At 39.1% G+C, this 19,477-nt stretch overlaps 1 protein-coding gene across 2 annotated transcripts in view; it reads left to right on the top strand.

Annotated features, from left to right (window-relative positions):
- Positions 1–4,544: 4,544 nt before the first annotated feature.
- LOC136873891 (uncharacterized) overlaps positions 4,545–19,477 on the top strand; it is a 66,471-nt gene continuing 51,538 nt past the window's right edge. For both annotated transcript variants that reach the window (XM_067147213.2, XM_067147212.2), the window contains exons 1-2: positions 4,545–4,879; positions 5,070–5,294. In XM_067147213.2, the coding sequence (XP_067003314.1) occupies positions 4,810–4,879; positions 5,070–5,294 (295 nt within the window). In that variant the 5' untranslated portion in view covers positions 4,545–4,809. The remainder of the gene's footprint in view (positions 4,880–5,069; positions 5,295–19,477) is intronic.

The raw sequence follows: 19,477 nt of genomic DNA, 5'->3' as shown, positions 1-19,477 counted from the left end.
CTATTATACATTAAAAATACCAACATATAAACTTCTAACAAAACACCATACTGATAAACCGTTATAGATTACTATTTTACCAAACATATATTTTATACTTCAATAACTCGATCAAAATAACACTCTTTAACAAAATGTAAACACAGATATGAACCAATCACATGTCTCAAACGCTCGCCCACGAAGTCGCCATTTTCCTCCCAATCCATAGTAACATTAAGGTCTGATATATTGTAGCAAGGCCGACTCCAATCCTCAGACCGTAATATAAAAAACATGGCGGCCGAAGTAGCCGGATTGCTGGTATTGGCTAACACGAAATTATCACGTACATATTATATAAACGGCGGTAATTTAACATGATAAATGAAACATCATGGGGAAAATCACTTTTACAAGTATGAAAACGCTTCGTCAACAAGTACGCTTCACATAAAATCAACTAGAATCACATATATTCTACTAGAAAAGAGCCCAACACGGTAAATATTTAGACATTTCAATTCATCAAATAACGTTTCCTCTTAATTTCACTTCGCTGGATAGATGAAAATACATGATAAAACTGTTAAAATGATATTTCTAACATCATTTTGAATGTTTCAAAATAAATTAAGCTGAGGAATTCCTTGATTTATTCACTGTCATGAGAACTGTGAAACATAATTTGTTACCTTAGTTTTGAAGTGGTGGACAATTTCTTAAATTCAGCACCCAATGAAAGGGAATAATAATGTTATTGGCTTTACGTCCCACTAACTAAATTTAGTCCTGCAGTAGTTATTTTACGTGCCAGTAAATCTATCGACACAAGGCTGACGTATTTGATCACCTTCAAATACCACCGGGCTGAGCCAGGATCGAATCTGCCAACTTGGGGTCAGAAGGCCAGCGCCTTAACCGTCAGAGTCACTCAGCCCAAGTACACCCGAAATGATTATGTTAACCCAATGAACGGCCCTGGTAATGCTAACAATGTTGACGTATGGCATAACAGCACTTCACACAATGAGAGTAACCTTAGTAATAAAATGTTCAGACACTAAAGATACAATAGGCTTTTAACTATTAAAGACCTTGAGCGCAAAAACTCTATTGACTAAACATTGATATTTAACCACATGGACGAGCATCAGTTCGGCGCTGTCTGCTTGATAACAGATAACCACAGCATGAATCAGAAGGTGTTGGTAGTGTAAAACCCTACGTTACAAACCCAGCTAATCCCCCAAGTCACTATATCTTCTGTGTAACAGTATACAGATTGCTCCATCTGTCACACTTATAAGTTTTGTTATACTCCAAGATCCAGCCAAACATTTCTGCAAGCAAAACACAGATTATTGTAAAATACACTCGCATCTAATTCACTCGACATTTTGAAGCACATAGACACTGACGGAATAACACAACATCAGTTATATTCTATCTAAATTAATATTTTTCGAGAAACACGAATAGTTTGGAAGTAGAGAAATGGCTCCCCTAACCTCAGACTTATTTTCAAAATGATGTATGCACGCTACAGTTTTCTCGTGGACTTCAAAATAATCACGATGTATATTCCTAATTCATTTCTCTCTTAATGTTCTATTCCGTAGAAAACTTAAGAATAGTTGTATGCAGGGGCGTAGCCAGGGGGGGGGTTACTGGGGGTTAGAACCCCCCCCCCATTGAACTTTCACAAAAAGAAAATAAATAGAAACTGACAGTAAACAATAAACTTCTTTTATGTGATCAAGATAAACTCCCTGCAATCTACTGCTTGTTGAGAGTGTTTGCCACCCTACCTGTCACCACTGCAGCCAGTGAGAGATCATTTTCAATATTAAGACGCCTTAAAACCTACCTCAGAAATACAAGTGAAAGTCGACTCAACGGGTTGGCTCCCTTGAACATTCACAGAGACATAGTTGTAAAACCAACAGATGTGTTAAATTTATTTTCTAGGAAGCCTCGAAAATTAGATTTTAGATTGTAAACTGAACATACCGTTTGAGATAAAACTGCTGACCTCGATCATATTGTTCTTGTTCTGTATTTTAAAGTAAGAATTTTGTAATGTATTGCAATCTGAATATCACATACAGTAATTCACTCTTGTATCAGTATCCTTATGACAGTCATGCATGCGCGTACCAGACACGCACAAGCACAAGCACTTTCATTATGTTATATCTTAATTTTGTAACTGTAAACCCCCCCCCCCCATTGGCCGATCCTCGCTACGCTACTGGTTGTATGAGAGGCAATGCCATAGTTAGACTAGTTACTACATATTCACACACTGAGAAAGATGTTATACGAGTGGCCCGGAGACAAGAAAATCAGCAGTTTTTATACCCTGGTGGAAAGTTCGAGACCTTTCATGAATGATAACAACCCGCCCTCAAACTTTTATTGGCTACAGTACACAGTTACATACAAAATTGAAGAAGAAAGCCCCGATTGGCCGAAAATTAATTACAGAAATTCCTGATTGGCTACATTCAAAACAGGCGGAAAGAAAGGATGAATATTGCCAACCCACAAATGACAGAACAACATTTAGTAAAGACAAAACTTATGAATACAAAATTTCTCCAAGAAAGTTCATTCCTTCACACCAGAGCGCATTATCATAGTTTTTGGTAGAGACATCTGTTAGAGAATGTCCACACTTCTTGATTAATGAAAAACAAAAGCAAATCAAAAACACACAGTGACATCTTCTGATAAACAGTAGAGTTAGTTCAGTTGTTAAAGTTCAGGGTTTCTCCAGTAGAGAGGTAAGTTAAGGCGGAACATTCAAATATGTGGCGTACAGGTGTACCAACCGGTACAATGAGAAATGAGGAATTAGAATGTTATAGCACCTCAAGGTAATCTACGTCCCTTCGCACAGGAGAGCCAACCGCAGGTGTGTATCCCTCAGACAGAAAGAGCCCGGTTTGAACAGCGGGGAGCGGCTTGCGCAATCTTGTGTTGAGTTAACTTTTCGCCGGGGCAGAAGAAGATTATGTCTATGTTTCTCTTTCAGTAATGGCCCATGTGTACGTATGATTTGTGTTCAGTGTTGGCTCTCCTGTCCGGTGTGATTTCTCACTGTGCCTTCTTTGGAGAGTTCTGTTCAGAACGTGTGTGTCAAAAGATAGTATGCTAGCCGTAACTGATAATAATGAATTATAATAAAGATATTTTCCTCCCATGTGCAGTAGTACCAGAAAATAGGGAGAAAGGAATTTGTAGGCGTGTATCCCTCAGACAGAAAGATCCCGGTTTGAACAGCGGGGAGCGACTTGCGCAAGCTTGTGTTGAGCTTGAGTTAACTTTTCGCCGGGGCAGAAGAAGATTATGTCCATGTTTCTCTTTCAGGAATGGCCCATGTGTACGTATGATTTGTGTTCAGTGTATTATTTAATTTATTTGAGCCCAAAGAGGGCCGATATTCATCGTTGTGAGTCTTGGCGTCAGGGCATATGGGGAGTTTGGAGAATTTTGTTCACTGTTATGTGTTTTATGTAAATATTTTGTGTGCACTCATGTAGCGTAAAGACCGGGTTGTACGGGAGAATAAGAGAGTGTATTATGTAGGAGACATCTACTCTGTTGATAGAAGACGATGTTCTGTAGAAAGACGACGTTAAAGAAAGTCAAGATTATATTTTATTGTCAGACTTCAATTAGAGTAATTTGTCCGAGGAAGTCTGTAGTGTAATGATACCACCGAACGCCCTTCCGGCGAGCCTATATTCCCCTATACTTTCTTTATGTGTGTGGAGATCTTTATTATGATAGTGTTGTTTATTCATATGTCGCAATTCAGTAATAAATTTATATTCGCGACCCCATCACATGTATCTTGTCATTTCTAGTAGTGTTAAGCAGTATCCAATAAATAGTTGATCCAAAGATCCTACTTTCACATTAGATAAAACTCCATCTTAATTTTTTTTTTGTCTCGAACCCCCATTGTGCTCGAGCGATTCCGGAGCTCACCCAGAAAGCAGGAGGAGGGTGGTTCGAATCCCGTGTTGGCGGCTTGGGTTGCTCATCGATATAGTCTCATCCGTGGTTGTCTATCAGGTTATACAGGCGCATTATTATGCTCCGGTCTCCTAGTCAAGCCCAGTGAGGGTACGTACGTGCGTACGTACGTATCTATTTGGTCTAGTTTTTAATAAGGCACTCAAAAGGGAAAAGGAAATAAAAATGTCACTTAACGTTTTTTGTTAATACGCATTCTCTATTAAGTTTCCATTCATTATTAACACCGTACTTTACAATACTAAAAGTAGTAGATTACTTCATATTACAGCAATGGTGAATGAGAGGATGATTTTCTTGTTGTATTTCCCCCTCAAAAACAAACATTTTTACCATAACCAGTAGTATGCCGGACTTAAAATGGCGATCTAAATTAATGCTCTCCTGATCGTTATCAATTCGACCACAACGGACTTTGTCCAATTGTGCCTGCCATCTGTTAGGAAAGAGAAGAACTATCATGTCAACATTGTGAGTGCGATCTAGATATTTTTGTTGTAGGGTATGCAACATGCAATGCCGCATAGTCAGCTGTGTTACTCATAGTGTTCTCCATGCTCCGCAGATGCGAATTGTCAAAATTGTCATAGTTTAAATTCAGTATGTGAAAACATTTGCTCATTATTTCACACCACTCCTTCTGGTTTAGAGCGTTGCGATAATTATTCACGTACTGACTTTACGTTGTTTAGTGTCAGTAGCTGAGACGCCTATGTCACAATAATTATTTTATGATTTTGGTGTTATTTTGTAGTTTTGAGATTCATTCCATTCTCTGCAATAATGAGTAGAGTTACAGTAATCGTAATTAGCACGATTTATATGGCATGTCTCGTTGGACTGTCTTACACAGGTAAGCGCATAGTGTCGCAGTGCATTTAATCGGTGTATTATGAATCCAATGTTTATATTTTGTTTGAAAGTTGTAGGTTATGTGTTGTCTATATGACATTTTAGAAAAGTATATTCGGATCTTAAAGTAGAAATGACTGTTGAAATAGCCTCGTTTTACCTCACATTAATTTTATTGTTACCATTTTCAGATAAACCATGTAACCCCAAAGACCTTTATAAGTGTGGTAGTAATGAATCATGTCAAGCTACTGATATGAGCGGAGAAATAGGTGTATGTAAATGCAAAACTGATTTCCAAAGAAAAGTTCCAGATGGACCTTGTATAGCAAATCCATCACCAGATGTTGGTCCTCATTCTGATCCATCAAACCAACCAGTCTCGACTGAGATGCCTCCTACTTCTTCATTATCAGGTGAGTTGAATGCAAGGGATTAGAGATCAATGCCTAATGAGTTAGCAGTTCCAGATTGCATCTTAATTGAGGAAGCATGAAGATGGCAAGAACATTTGAGGTACTCGAATAAGTAATATAGGACAAGTGCTCATAAAGCCTTTTGTGTGTGGAGGGCATGACATTATCTCATCCATGTATGTCCATGTTTTCGTTTATAATAGCCCATGGGTGTAAACATCTGGTGATCAGTCTATTATTGGGTCCATGTGAAAATTGATGGTATTTGTTTGTGGCCTGACAGCACTGTAGGTTTAGAAGTTTTGTAGAGCGATATTATGTTGTTTCTGGATATGTTTTAAATATTTCAGATTTGAGAAAAGATAGTGTAATTTATGGAGTATCTTGAACACTTGCAGCATATCGTTCTGTTTGAGTGTAACATAAGAACATACAGCGGAGGTGCATCTAATCGTTTGCACGTACTAGGAAAATACTTTTGGGGTAGGTACGGCCAGAAAATAGTTTAATCGTTTTAAACGTACCATTCAACCTGAGGAAGACCATCAGGCTTTGATGGAGACTGTCCCAACTTTTTGATTCACAGTAATTCATGTCAGTAGGCCAGAGAATTGGCCACTGTAATGAAGTAGAACCGATTAACTATTGTGCAATATTAACACTGCATGGAAGTTCAGGAATTGTGTTTGTGGGCAGGGCACTCTTTAAGCAATAAAGAGATCAATTAGCTTATGCACAGTATCAGTCATTCCACACCTGTACCGGTACTCTGATGACTTGACTAAAGTGTAGTTATCCAGAAGTATGATTGGGAGTTACTTCCACATCACTTGTATTTTCCCAATCTTGTGTCCTCAGATTTCCATCTTTTTTGTAATAATAATAATAATAATAATAATGTTGTTTAATTTACGTCCCACCAACTACTTTTACAGTTTTCGGAGGTTGCGGAGGTGTCAGAAATTTGTCCCACAATTATTCTCTTACGTGCCAGTAAATCTACTGACATATTTGAGTACCTACCTTCAAATACCACCGGACTGAGCCGGGATCAAACTTGCCAAGTTGGGGTCAGAAGGCCAGCGCCTCAACTGTCTGAGCCACACAGCCCGGCCATCTTTGTTTTGTTTTTTTCCTATCTAATAATGTAATAGGAAACTCCTTTGATGGTGAAAATGTTCTTCGAACTTGGCTTGACAACTTCTTTAACTCCAAACCAGGTATTCTTCAAGTGTGGAATTGAAAAATATCCAGTGTTGATAGAATGCCATTGATAATGCAGGAGAATGTTACTGATTAGATCGTATCTACCATGCAACCCAAATATGTAGAAATTAAAGTCTTTTGCCACCAAGCGGAAAATAATGTTGCCAATTTATTCATCAGCGTACTAATACTGGTTTGCCACCCTCTAACTTACATCGATTAGCAAGAGCAACAGAGCAGTATAATTGATTGCCTGTGCCTCTCAGATTTGTAATGTATTGCTAAGAGCAGCCATCGTAATGTATTTATTTGTGGATTCTTACCAGTCTTTGTAAGAAAATGTTGCGATAGAAGGCTACCTACTTTCCAGTACCAGCTGAAACCGTTAATCTTAGTCCATAATGACTCAGTATAGTTATAGCATATTTGAGCAAGTTTCTTTAAAGATTGTAAGACAAGCATGAAACATGAATGAAATGAAACAGCATGCATTACTTGCGTGAGGACATCTGTCTATACCAGAGTGAAAGGTAAACGGTGAAAGGTTGATGCACACAGTTGAAAGCACATTGTTATTTTGTGGGAGATTGATCCCTTCAAACTATGCAGGAAAAAAAAAAAAGGGGAGGGTAAATACTCACTACCTTATGGAGCAGGCCTGGTCAAACAGTGCTTGTCTTGCACCATAAGCTTATTGGTGATGTAGTGTTGAGGGTAGAAGACTAGTGGAGGAGGGAAAGGTTAGCAGTGTGGCTGTACGACAGCAACGCAGTCACCATGCCAGCCAGTCTTTTTCGAAGAGGGAGCCGATGACCTTAGATGTTAGACCCATTTAAAACCAAGCATCATTTTCGAAGAGGTTTGAAGGGCTTGAGGTTGACTTTTGATTTATTTACCAGATCTTGCTTTTGGCTGAGAATTTCCCAGTACATCCAGCTTGAGCTGTTAGATCTGCATTATAATTACCTGATTCAGCAGTGTATTTCTGCAATCCCAAAATTTGCACAATTTTTGTAAAATACTTCAACAATATCCTCGACTGTACATACAGACTTCTAAAGTTCTTTTTAGTGTTCTGTTCTATGCAGCTCCATATGGTTTGACTCTCGTGAAATCTTGTTCCAAACATAGAATATATTGTGCAGGTCAGTCATAAATAACGTGTCTCATCACAGGCTACAGCATTCTTTCTTTTGCTCAAAAGAGTGATTTTTTTATTTTTCTAGTGGTTTAACATTGTACGAACTCAACCAAGTTTTTGACAATGATAGAATAGGAAAGGGAAGAAAATGATCTTGGTGTTAAAATGGGGAGTCATGGAAAAATCATCTTCAAGGCTGCTGAAAATAGGATTTGAATCCGCCATCTCCCAAATGCAAGCTAAGAGCTACACATCGAAACTGCGTCGCCAACTTGCTCAGTGAAGAGTGTGTGTATTATCCGCAAAACATTTAGTGATACTTTGGCTCCCTAGAGCTGAATCGGTAGACCTTGGTTATCTTCGAAATTCGTATTTGCAAACTTTGACACACATTATGAATCGCCGTGAGACATCTGGCGTACACTTTATGTACTAGTACTGTTGTTGTTTACACAGCAAAGCCAAAATATAGAATTCATGCTAGGAACAAGATTCGCATCAAGAAATGTTAAATGTATGTGTGACAGTTGTTGGCTTAAGATGATAAAGGTTTAGAAAATTCCTATCAATCGGTCATACTATCGATTCAATTCAGATTTCATTTCTATTCAGTTGTCAGTATTACCAGAACCAGGGTAGCTCTCTCCTTACTCCTCAAAAACAAAAACAAAAAACCAAGTATCACTAAAAGTTTTGCAGATAATCCTTGCACCTGTATGCAAAGAGATGTTATTAATACGTATTATTTTAAACATATTATTATGAGTGGTTCGTGGTCTGGGTTACTGTAGTCGCATCCTAGTTCGTGAACCATGGGCAGTGGCTGAATGACCCATTCTCCAGACCACCTTTTGAACAAATTAAAGCGGAAGTAACGTCATTGCCTCGTCACACTCACCATTGTTGCCAAATGGACCGCATGTGATTCAAAGTTGTACTCCAGCACTATAATACAGCACAGCTCACGGATTGTACCTCGAGTACAAAGGGCACTAGGAAAGTTTTGCAATACACAGAAATGGTTGGCTGGACACCCCTGTTGGGGTGAGGGGTGAAAGACGGTTTAGAAGACAGCAAGGCGCGACCTTCACACTAGTTGTTACCAAGCAGTGGGATTGAAAGCAAGTTAAGATGTCATTGCGGTCTAAAGGTGAATATCACGCAATTATCCGCTACAATTTTGCTCGTGGATTAACTGTTGACCAGTGCCTGGACGAAATGACTCCTGTGCTGGGGAAAGACTGTCCACATCGGACAACAATTTTCTGCTGGTACAAAGAGTTCCAGAGGGGGAATTTTGGGGTTGAAGACGATCCTCATTCTGGGTGACCGTCTGAATCAGTGATTGAGGAAAACATTGAAGCTGTGAGGAAAGTGTTGCAGCAAGAGAGGTTGTTGACATATCAGCAGGTAGAAGTCACTCCACATCACTGCACCAGCTATTCGTTCAATTCTACACAACCATCTCCGTGTTAGAAAGGTTTGTTCCCTTTGGGTGCCCTATTCACTCTCAGAGGAACAAAGGGCACATCTAGTGAAATGGTGCCGAAAAATGCTTGAACAATTTGAAAATGGGTCTTCGCGTAACGTTAGTAGCATCGTTACAGGTGAAGAAACTTGGCTTTATTATTATTATTATTATTATTATTATTATTATTATTATTATTATTATTATGTCCCAACAAAATCCCAGTACAAGGTGTGGCTGTTTGAAGATGAGGGTACTCCTGTGACTGTGCGAAAGTCAAGGTCAGTGAAGAAAAGGATGATTGCAGTATTCTTCAGTAAACGGGGCATCCCGACTCAAGTTGTGCTAGAAACACAAAGGACAGTTACTGTGAAGTGGTACAGTGAGACTTGTTTGCCTCAGGTCATCCAGGCTCTCAAGCAGCTCCATCCAAGGTCACGGCTCAACACTTGGCTCTTGCATCACGACAATGCTCCAGCACATCGTGCTAATGTAACAATGGATTTTCTTGCCAGATCAGGGTTGACTGTGCTTGATCACCCTCCATACAGTCCTGATGCTGCCCCATGTGACTTTGCACTCTTCCCAGATGTGAGCTGAAGCTGAAAGGGCGGCATTTTGCATCTGACGAGGAGCTTTTGGGATCAAGAGTGTGAAAATGTAACCGAAGAAAAGTGGCAGAGTTGGTTCAGTGACTGGTTTTGACGTTTCGAGAAGTGTATTAAGCGTGGTGGAAATTATTTTGAAAAAGTCTAGAGCGTTCACTCACATTGCAAAACTTTCATAGTGCCCTTTGTACATTTAAAAGAATTAATACATTAACGTATGCATGTTAGAATCCCATACACTTTTTAACAGGTTACATCATTAAACAATTTAAATTACATTTTTAATGTACTAACTACAATTTCATGCTTAAAGCATTGCAAACGAATTCTTTTGACATACACCCTAAGCATTATATTCATTGAATTATTATTATTGTTACGGGGATACCCGCAGAATGCAGAGGTGAAAGAAGGTGCGGGCTGGAATGGGTCTAACTACAAAGCTGAGATATTGATTAAAATTGCATTAAAGGTTATATTTTCGAAAATAGCATAACTTAACAATTTTCACATAAAACTTCAGACTTTAACAAATAACAACAAGTCAAATCAGGTACAAGACCAGGAAAGCCAAGATTTAGAGACAATTTAACAATCTGGGCCACAAGCCCTAATTTTTACAATTTCTGAGCTTTCAGCTCACAAACACCTATTACCAATGGGTAGAAATCCCCTAATTACATGGAGCACTTGCTCCCACCTAGCAATGTCAAGCCTCCTAGAGGCACAATTACCATAAATAAAAGAACTGACCAGCTCTCGATATTCTGAGCCTACCAAAGGCCACAACGGACTTACCATTAACAGCCCTCAAGGCACACTTACAAAGAAACAGGGGTATTTTGTACCCAATCTACTGGGCCTTAGCAGAAAAAGAATAGGTTAATTTAATGGCCCAAAATACAAAATGAATGGAGGCGAGAACTTGCACTCCTAAATACACATTTTAAAACCTAAAAGGCACTAGGCCAATGAAACAGGGGCTATTCCCAAGCTATGGAGGTGACTCGTATACAGAATAAATTTAACACATTAAGGAAGAATAGAAAAATGGTTACGAAAACGTAGTCACCTCAAATCCAACATGAAGGGGAGCTCAAGAGGGTAAAGCACTCTCTATCCCCGATTTGCAGTTAACAATAGATGAAGTTTTTACACAATTCTACATGTTTAAGAGATAGGTTACATGGTAAAGGTTTCGGACCTTCCCCGTGGGTTAAACTACTGAGCTAGCAAGAAGTAAAGATGTTAAGCGGCCATTACCTTATTGAAGAGCTGCTGGTGGATGAAAGAGGCGCTTCCCGCCTCCTGCTACACTTCCATACACTAGGCTAGATGTTGTTCGAGTGGCCGAGAGACAAGAAAATCAGCAGTTTTTATACCCTCGAGGAAAATTCGAGACCTTTCATGAATAAAACAGCCGCACCCACAGGCTTTTATTGGCTGGTTAAAAGTTACACATCAAAATTGAAGAAGAAAGACACGATTGGTCAAAAATTAATTACAGAAATAATTGATTGGCTAACTTCAAAACTGGTGGAAAGAAAAGATTAATATTGCCAACCCACAAATGAAAGAACAAAATTTAGTTATAGGAAAACTTATGAGTACAAAATATCTTCAAGAAAAGTTCCTTCACTTCGCACCAGGGTGCATGATCAAAGTTTTTTAGTAGAGACATCTATAAGAGAATGTCCACACTTCTTGATCAATGGAAAACAAAACAAGTTGAACTCCACACAGTATTGACAACTTCGTAATCACAAAATTTACTGTAGTGACATCTTCTGAGAAACTAATGAGTTGATCCAGTTATTAAAGTTCAGAGTTTCTCCTGTAGAGGAGTACTTTAAGGTGGAAAATTCAAATGTGCGGCGTAGAGGTGTACCAGCCGGTACTATTATTATTATTATTATTATTATTATTATTAGTATTGTTCCGAGGTATCTGTGGAATAGCAGAGGTGAAAGAAGGTGCGGGCTGGAATGGGTCTAACTACAAGTTCGAAAGATGAATTAAAATTTCAACAAAGGTTATATTTTCTAAACTTAACAATGGTAACTTAGAATTTGAAAACTTAACAAGCCAAAATCAGATACAAAGAAATTACAAGTGTTAGGGGATTATTACAAGGTCTGGGCTTCGGGCCCCACAATCACAATCCTTGAGCTATTAGCCCAACTTTACCAAGGTACAAAATTGAATAAAGGGGCAGAAAACCCCATCATGCCAAGGAGCACTCGCTCCAAATTACAATGTTAAGCCTCCTAGAGGCAGACAGAAATCAAATTTAGGAATGAGCAGACCCGCTCTCAAAGTTCAAGCCTATCAAAGGCCACAACGAATTTCACTTCTATCTGCCCTCAAGGCACACAAAGAAACAGGGGTATTTAATACCCAACCTACAGGGCCTTCGCAATGAAAATAAAACAACAGGTTAAGTTACTGGCCCAAAGTACAGAGAGGACTGGAGGCGTGAACTTGCACTCCAAATACACTTTTAAAACCTAAGTGACTCTAGGCCGATACACAGGGGCTAGTCCCAAGCTAGGGAGGTGATCCGTATGAGAAGACTTTAATACATTAAGGAAGAGGAGAAACGGTTATAAAAACGTGGTCACCTCAATTTCAAAATGAAGGGGAGTTCGAGAGGGTAAAGCACTCTCTATCCCTGCTTTACTGTTAAAGAGATTTGTAGTTTTCACATAGACAGAAGAGGAATTTACATTTTAAAGTGGTAGGTCACATATTAAAGGTTTCGAACCCTCCCCGAGAGTTAAACTGCTGAGCTAGCAAGAAATGAAGATATTAACAGGCCATTACCTTGTTGAAGAGCAGCTGCTTGAAGAAAGAGGCGCTTCCCGCCCCCTGCTACATATCCACACACTAAGTTAGATGTTACTGAAGTGGCCCAGAGACAAGAAAATCACCAGTTTTTATACCCTCGTGGAAAATTCGAGACCTTTCAGGAATGAGAAGACACACCCCCCAATTTTATTGGATAGCTTAGAGCTACATATCCATATCGAAAAAGACATACATGATTGGCTGAAAATTAATTAAAGAAATTTGGGATTGGCTAAGTTCAAAACTGGCGGAAGGACGGATTAATATTGCCAACCCAAAAAATAAAAGAACAAAATTTAGTAAAGACAACAACTTTTGAATACAAAATTTCTTCAAGAAAGATAATTCCTTTGCACCAGAGTGCGTAATCATAGTTTTTAGTAGAGACATCTGGTAGAGACGTCCACACTTCTTGATCAATTACAAACAAAAACACATCAAAATTCACACAGAGCCATCTTCGGAGAAACTGTTGAGTTAATACAGTTTTTTAAAGTTCAGGCTTTCTCCTGTAGAGGAGTTTCAATTGGCGCAATATTTGAACTAGCGGCGTGGAGGTGTACCGCCCGGTACTATTATTATTATTATTAATATATACAACATTATTGTATCATTTATCGTTCACTATTATTATCTAAATATATGGCCTGTTTCTATTCGCAGTAATCCATTCCAAGGATTTGAAATGAGCCTGCCAGAGAGGTCTGTCCCACTACTCGAGAGCGATTGGTGAATAAGCGAGAGAAGTGGTGATTATGTACTCATACTGGAATTAACTTGAAACTGATAGGGGAAGTTGGGGATCCAGGCAAAAACCTGTTCCACCTCCACTTTGTCCAGCACAATTTCAATAAATTAATTATTACAATATTTTTATTAAAAAATATTACAGTTGAACCTGACTTATACGTATATCAAGGAGAAGAGAAAAAACTACTTGTAACTCAGAAGTACTTAGAAGTCAGACATACACAATACATCACATATGTACTGAAACCCCAATGGAATAGACCTACCTGTGTAAATCCTTGCAAATAATAAATACATTAAGACAGAAAATATTATTTTGAACTTGGCCCAGCCTTAAAGAAATCAGATAGTTTGGCTTGTTTCACTTTTCTTGCATTAAGAGTATAAACCTCCCTTAGCAAACTTTGTAATGAGTTCAGAGCATCTTCACTACAACTTTTTGCACTGATGTAACGCCTACACACTTCAATTGTACTTAACAGGTGTCAAGATTCCAATCATTATCTCCATCTCCAATGTCACCATTGCTTGCAGCTGGTCCATCACCGCCGCGTTGTTGGCATACATCATTAATAATCTCTTCATCCGGTAGTTCTCCACATACAGCCAGATTGTCATTGAAATGCACAAAAGTATCGAATTCCACACCGTCCGGTAGCATTAGCTCATTGCCAGACAAAACTTTGTCCCCATAATCATCATTAGAGGCAGCCTCTTCTAGCAAGACACCAGCTTTGCGGAAACAGTTACTGATTGTGGAGGATGACACTTGCTTCCAGGCAGCTGAAAAAAAGTCCATGGCTTGTAGCAAATTAATGGAGAGGGAGGTTCAAATTGAGCCAGCACTTTTCTATAATGCACTTTGAAATTTGCAATGATGCCCAAATCAAGCAGTTGTAGAACACTGGTACAGTTAGGAGGGAAAAATTCCATTCGGACATTCTCCAGAACGATTTGAGGTGGAAGTGCTGCACAACAGTCCATAAGAAGGATCTTCTTATGTTTCTTTTTCATTTTAATGTCCAGTTTTTTCAAGCACTGTTCCATTGGATTCATATTCCTTAGGTTTTGTTTTCGCACCCTTAAACCACCTCGGATTCTTCGATTTTCCTATCACAAGTGGAGGAAGTTTGTCTGATCCATCTGCATTGGTGGCGAGAAGTACTGTTACACGAAGTATACTTTTCCTCCCTCCATGGCATGAGTCACTTTTTTCAGCTAATGTTTTATTAGGAAGGAGATTGTAGAATAGGCCGGTCTCATCACAGTTGTAGATGTTTGGAGGCTGATCGCTTACGATACCCGGCAGAACCCCTACTTTCCAGTGTTGCGTTGTGACGTCGTCTGCAGATTTGAGTCATCGCAAATTGTTCTCCCTGTGATTCCGTGACGATCTTTAATGAAGCCTTGAAAGCAGCAGTGATAATCATCATTTTACCTAAATCTAAGTTAATCGCCTTTGCCTTCAGCATGTCTCCACTAATTGATAGAGCTGCGGCCCGCTTTTGTTGGAACCATGTGTAAAGTGCTTTCTACAAATCTACATACCATCCTTCTTGCTGACGGCTGCGCTTTGCTGGTTTTGAACCCAGTTTTAAGAACTCATCCAAAATAGGTTTCTTTTACTGATTGTCTACATTGTGTGGTATAAGCAATCCCTAAGTCTGAAGGCAATTTCAGGTTTTGTTTTGTGTGGATTAGCGTCTACTTCTTGTATAACTTTTCCTTTTTCTGTTCTCCATGGCTAATCAAAAGCAACTGAATGACAAAACTACTGTTCAACAGTAAACACCAGATACCTGCATCGTGGACATTTTACTTTTCCAGTGTTCCCACGAAAGAAATTCTCTTATTCAAACAAATTTACTGTGTTTTCTTTTGTTTCCGCACCGAAACCGCCCACTTTGTTTATAATGTAGCTTAATCTTTGGCGGCGTGTCAAAAACGACAAAGGTAGAGGACGAGCAAAGGAGACTCGCCTTTGTTAAGCCGCCAGTAAGTAAAGGTCAACAATGTCACTCGGCGAAACTCTGTGTTCTGTTTCAGCACCGAAACCCGATCGCTCTACTTCTACCTACGCCGACAAAGAGGAAACTTCATAAATACAGTACTTTCTTTTTAAAAAGCACAATTATGCAAAACTCAGTTATATATCACTGGCACTTAATACGTATAACCGTGAATTACATATAAACGGATTACGTATACATAAGGTTTAAAAAACACGCTTTTGAATTATATTTTGCCGGGACCTAAAGGAAATTACGTACAAATACGAATTATGTAGAACAGAGTTACGTATAAAGCAGGTTCAACTGTATTACATATCATTATCATCATGCAGGAGGTTTGAGCAGCATCTTACCTTGTGCTGCAGTAATTAATCTGTATCGCTATCGAGTGGCTGCACACCCAAGTTGGAAACAGAGTCGGGGTCACCACATGAGCTGTCATCATTGAGATTGATCACAATCTTATCGTGAAGACGTTCTTGAGGCCATAAGCTTCCCACATGCGATTCTCCGTCTGTTTCATGTTTTCTACATAATTTCGCCATTGTTCCTAAGTCACTTTACGTATTCCCTCTCGCATTTATTGTTCCACTTCTGGGAGCTTGTAACATTTGCTGTTAGCCGCAATGTATCCCTTCACTTGGCTCCACACTAGTTTTATGGGATTTAGCTCACAGTGATATGGAGGGAGACGTAACACCTCGTGATCTGCAGCTGCTGCCAGATTGTCAATGCGATAGTTGTCATCATAATTTGCACGAATTTTTCATAGAGTGTACCCAAGTAATATTTTTCTCTGTCAACCAAGCCTGAATAACAGGTTTCTTGGCACTTTTTGTGGGCACGTATCACTCACCATCCATTTCTTCATGATAGCCGCCTGTCTTCTTACCCACGAATATAAGTTCTGCTCCATCAACGAACCCACATTCAGACCCTGCATGAATCAGCAGTACACGCCCCCCTTTGCCCGAGGTTGCCTTGCTACCTGTGGTGAGGCCCTCCATCCATACCTACATGGCTGTCTTAATAGATATATCAACCCATACCCTGGACTTGGTGTGGCCGGCATTTGCCCATGTCTCATCTGTGTACACTACGGCTTTTCCCTTTGCCCTTTCTTCGCGAATACTGCGTAAATACCTATGACGCCAGCCAACAATGTCTTCTCTGTCAATTAATAATGATTCTTTCCTTTGCTTTATATACTTAAATCCCATATTTTATTTGATTTGTTTATTTATCATCAACAGAGTTATTGATTCTCCAATTACAGATGATATAATACATTCAAACAGAAAAGTGTTTATACATTTGAAATGTCCGAAGGAAGGAAGGAAGGAAGGAAAGAAGGAAGGAAGGAAGGAAGTATAACTTTCAGTTACTAAATGGGCAGAACAAGATACAAGGAACACTCTGTCTATGAAGTGTTCATAAGATGTCTGCGAATTTCACTAGTTGACGAGTGAAAGGTGACAGACAGCCTGCCGGGTATTGCGGGAAGGAACATGAATTGGTAGCAGTTGGAGTAAATTGGGACAGTCAAGGAAATTACCTATGTCCTAAGAGACTCAATACACATGTTTGTACAAAACAAATCATAATCTGTCGATGACAGCTTGATACCCAAACACTTTTTACTGATCCGTTTTGAGAATCTGATTTGTACTCGCTCTAAGGCATTAACTAAGTATTGCTGTGAGGAGATCCACACTTCAGAGCAGTACTCTAGACTAGATCATATAAGCGAAAAATAGAGGGTTTTCAATGGGACAACAGATTTAAAACTCTTGCAATTTCTTTTGAGGAAGCCTAACGTTTTAAATGCTTTGTTAACGATATTTAAACCGAGCTCGATAGCTGCAGACTCTTAAGTGCGGCCAGTATCCAGTAATTGGGAGATAGTGGGTTCAAGCCCCACTGTCGGCAGCCCTGAAGATGGTTTTCCGTGGTTTCGCATTTTCACACCAGGCAAATGCCGGGGCTGTACCTTAATAAAGGCCACAGCCACTTCCTTTCACTTTCTAGACCTTTCCTCTCCCATCGTCGCCATAAGACATATCTGTGTCGGTACAACGTTAAGAAAAAAAAAAAATTCAACACATGCTCATTGAAAGATAGACCATTTTGATTACTAAAAATAATACCAAGATCATTAATTTTATTAACACGCTTCACTTCTTGATCCCCTACATGATTATTGAATACGTTAACTTGCATTTTTCTCGTGAAGGATATTGCACTGCACTTTGAAATATTTAGGGTTAAATGCCACTTTTTGCACCAATCACTAATATTATTTATATCAGACTGTAACGATTCAGTCACTCATCTTTTCAATTACCCTGTAGATTTTAAGGTCATCAGCATAGAGCAGGTAGTTGCTCGAATGGATTTGTGATGGCAGATCATTAACAAATAGAAGGAAACATAAAGGTCCCAGTAGTAAACCTTGTGGAATGCCAGACGTAGGCTGATAAGAAATGATAAATTAGTTCAACCTATTCAATACAAATAAATATGAAATGTAGTATTACAATCCTATTTAATTGAAAGCGGAAGCGGTACAGGTTTCGACCATAATCTGGGTCATCATCAGCCAAATAAAATGCAAAAAACAATGCATAGGTAAATAAGAAATTAAAGAGTGAGTCTTCCACAAAAACAGTTGAAGAGGCAAAATATGTTACTTAGGATTGGCACTGTGCAATTTTAAATCGAAAAATCTAGAAGAAGTAGAAAGTCACTTATAAGAAGTAAGGCGCGATCTTCTGAATAGTAGCACAACACACACAGATTTCAGCACTGTCTTATAATGTTTACAAGAAGAGGTGAAAAGTTAAATGAGGCGCGTAGTCACAATATAATGAATATGAAGTCCCAAAATTGTTTAGAAGTTGAAGACGAGTCGCTTGATTGAAGCGAATTGCTAGCTCTTGAAGATCAGCGCAACACACTCAAAGTCCGGCACTGTGCTTTCAAATGCCGACAGAACTCGATGAATAGCTTGATGAACCAGTCTGTAATAGCTTCGGTTGCAAAAATGTGTGTGTGTGTATATATATATATATATATATAATATAAGTACGTAAACAGGATCTTGTAGATTCTTTAGAACAGTTGATGGAAAATTGTTTTTATGTCAATGTTTTGTGACTTGCCATATTTTTGTCTGACAGGAGATTGAGGAGAGTGAGGTTTTTGGACCTAATTTATGAGCAAGCTACAAATGTTCGCCGCGAATTGCCAAAGATGCAAAACATAGATATGACCTATAGGGCGGAGAGATTCCTTCTAAAATAGTTTGGACAATTTGATCTTCTGAAAAATGAAGAGCGAATACCCTCGTATAAAACTTTACATCTTGAATAAAGTTGGTAAGGTTCTCGTCCAACCTCTGCATTCTAAAGTAGTACTTCTGAATCAGGGTTGACATTGCTCTAGCAGGGATAAAGTTAGCCAGGAGGTGGGCGAGGAAGTCTTCTATTGATGATCGATCAGCTATTGCTTTTACTGTTTTGTCCTAGAGGACGCCTACAAAATATGGGTAAATAATTTGGAGAATTTGAGAATGAGACAAAGCAAAGACTAAAGCATGGTTTTGAAATTCAACTAAAAATCTTAAGAATAAAATCACCTCGTTAGTGGAATTTACTGAGAACTTTGAAATGCCTTTAAGCAACATCGCTAATGGGTGTGGCAAACTGCTGAAACCAGGCGACATAATAGGGGGCGGCATTGAATGTTGAGAAGGCTCAAACACTGCATTACTCAAAAAGAAGGCCGGAAGTTGTCTTAGATGGTTAGACACTTGTTCCGATGGGGCAGATGTTTGTTGAGTGGCAACCAATTTCCTATTCTCAATCGCCGTACTAGGTTCTTCCTCCATAGACAAGTTTACCGTAGGAACCTGGTCACTTTTATGTGTAGCAACCCCGGACAACAAATGACTAACCCTATTAGACATGTCCGACAGATGTTCGACCAAGTTGCTAGCCTCCTTTGCATGATCATCCTTTAGCTTTAGAGACAGTAGGTCCCTAGCCCTATTATAGAAATGAAATAGCCTTGCCTGAACTCTTTTAAGTTGTTTAGCAGAAGGATCGCTTACTTCAAAAATACTAACTACAGAAGCTATCTCAGTGGTATTA

The sequence above is a fragment of the Anabrus simplex genome, chromosome 5 (assembly GCF_040414725.1).
Source record: "Anabrus simplex isolate iqAnaSimp1 chromosome 5, ASM4041472v1, whole genome shotgun sequence".
NCBI lineage: Eukaryota > Metazoa > Arthropoda > Insecta > Orthoptera > Tettigoniidae > Anabrus > Anabrus simplex.
Note: the sequence above shows the minus strand (reverse complement) of the source record. Positions and strands in the feature narration are given on the sequence as shown.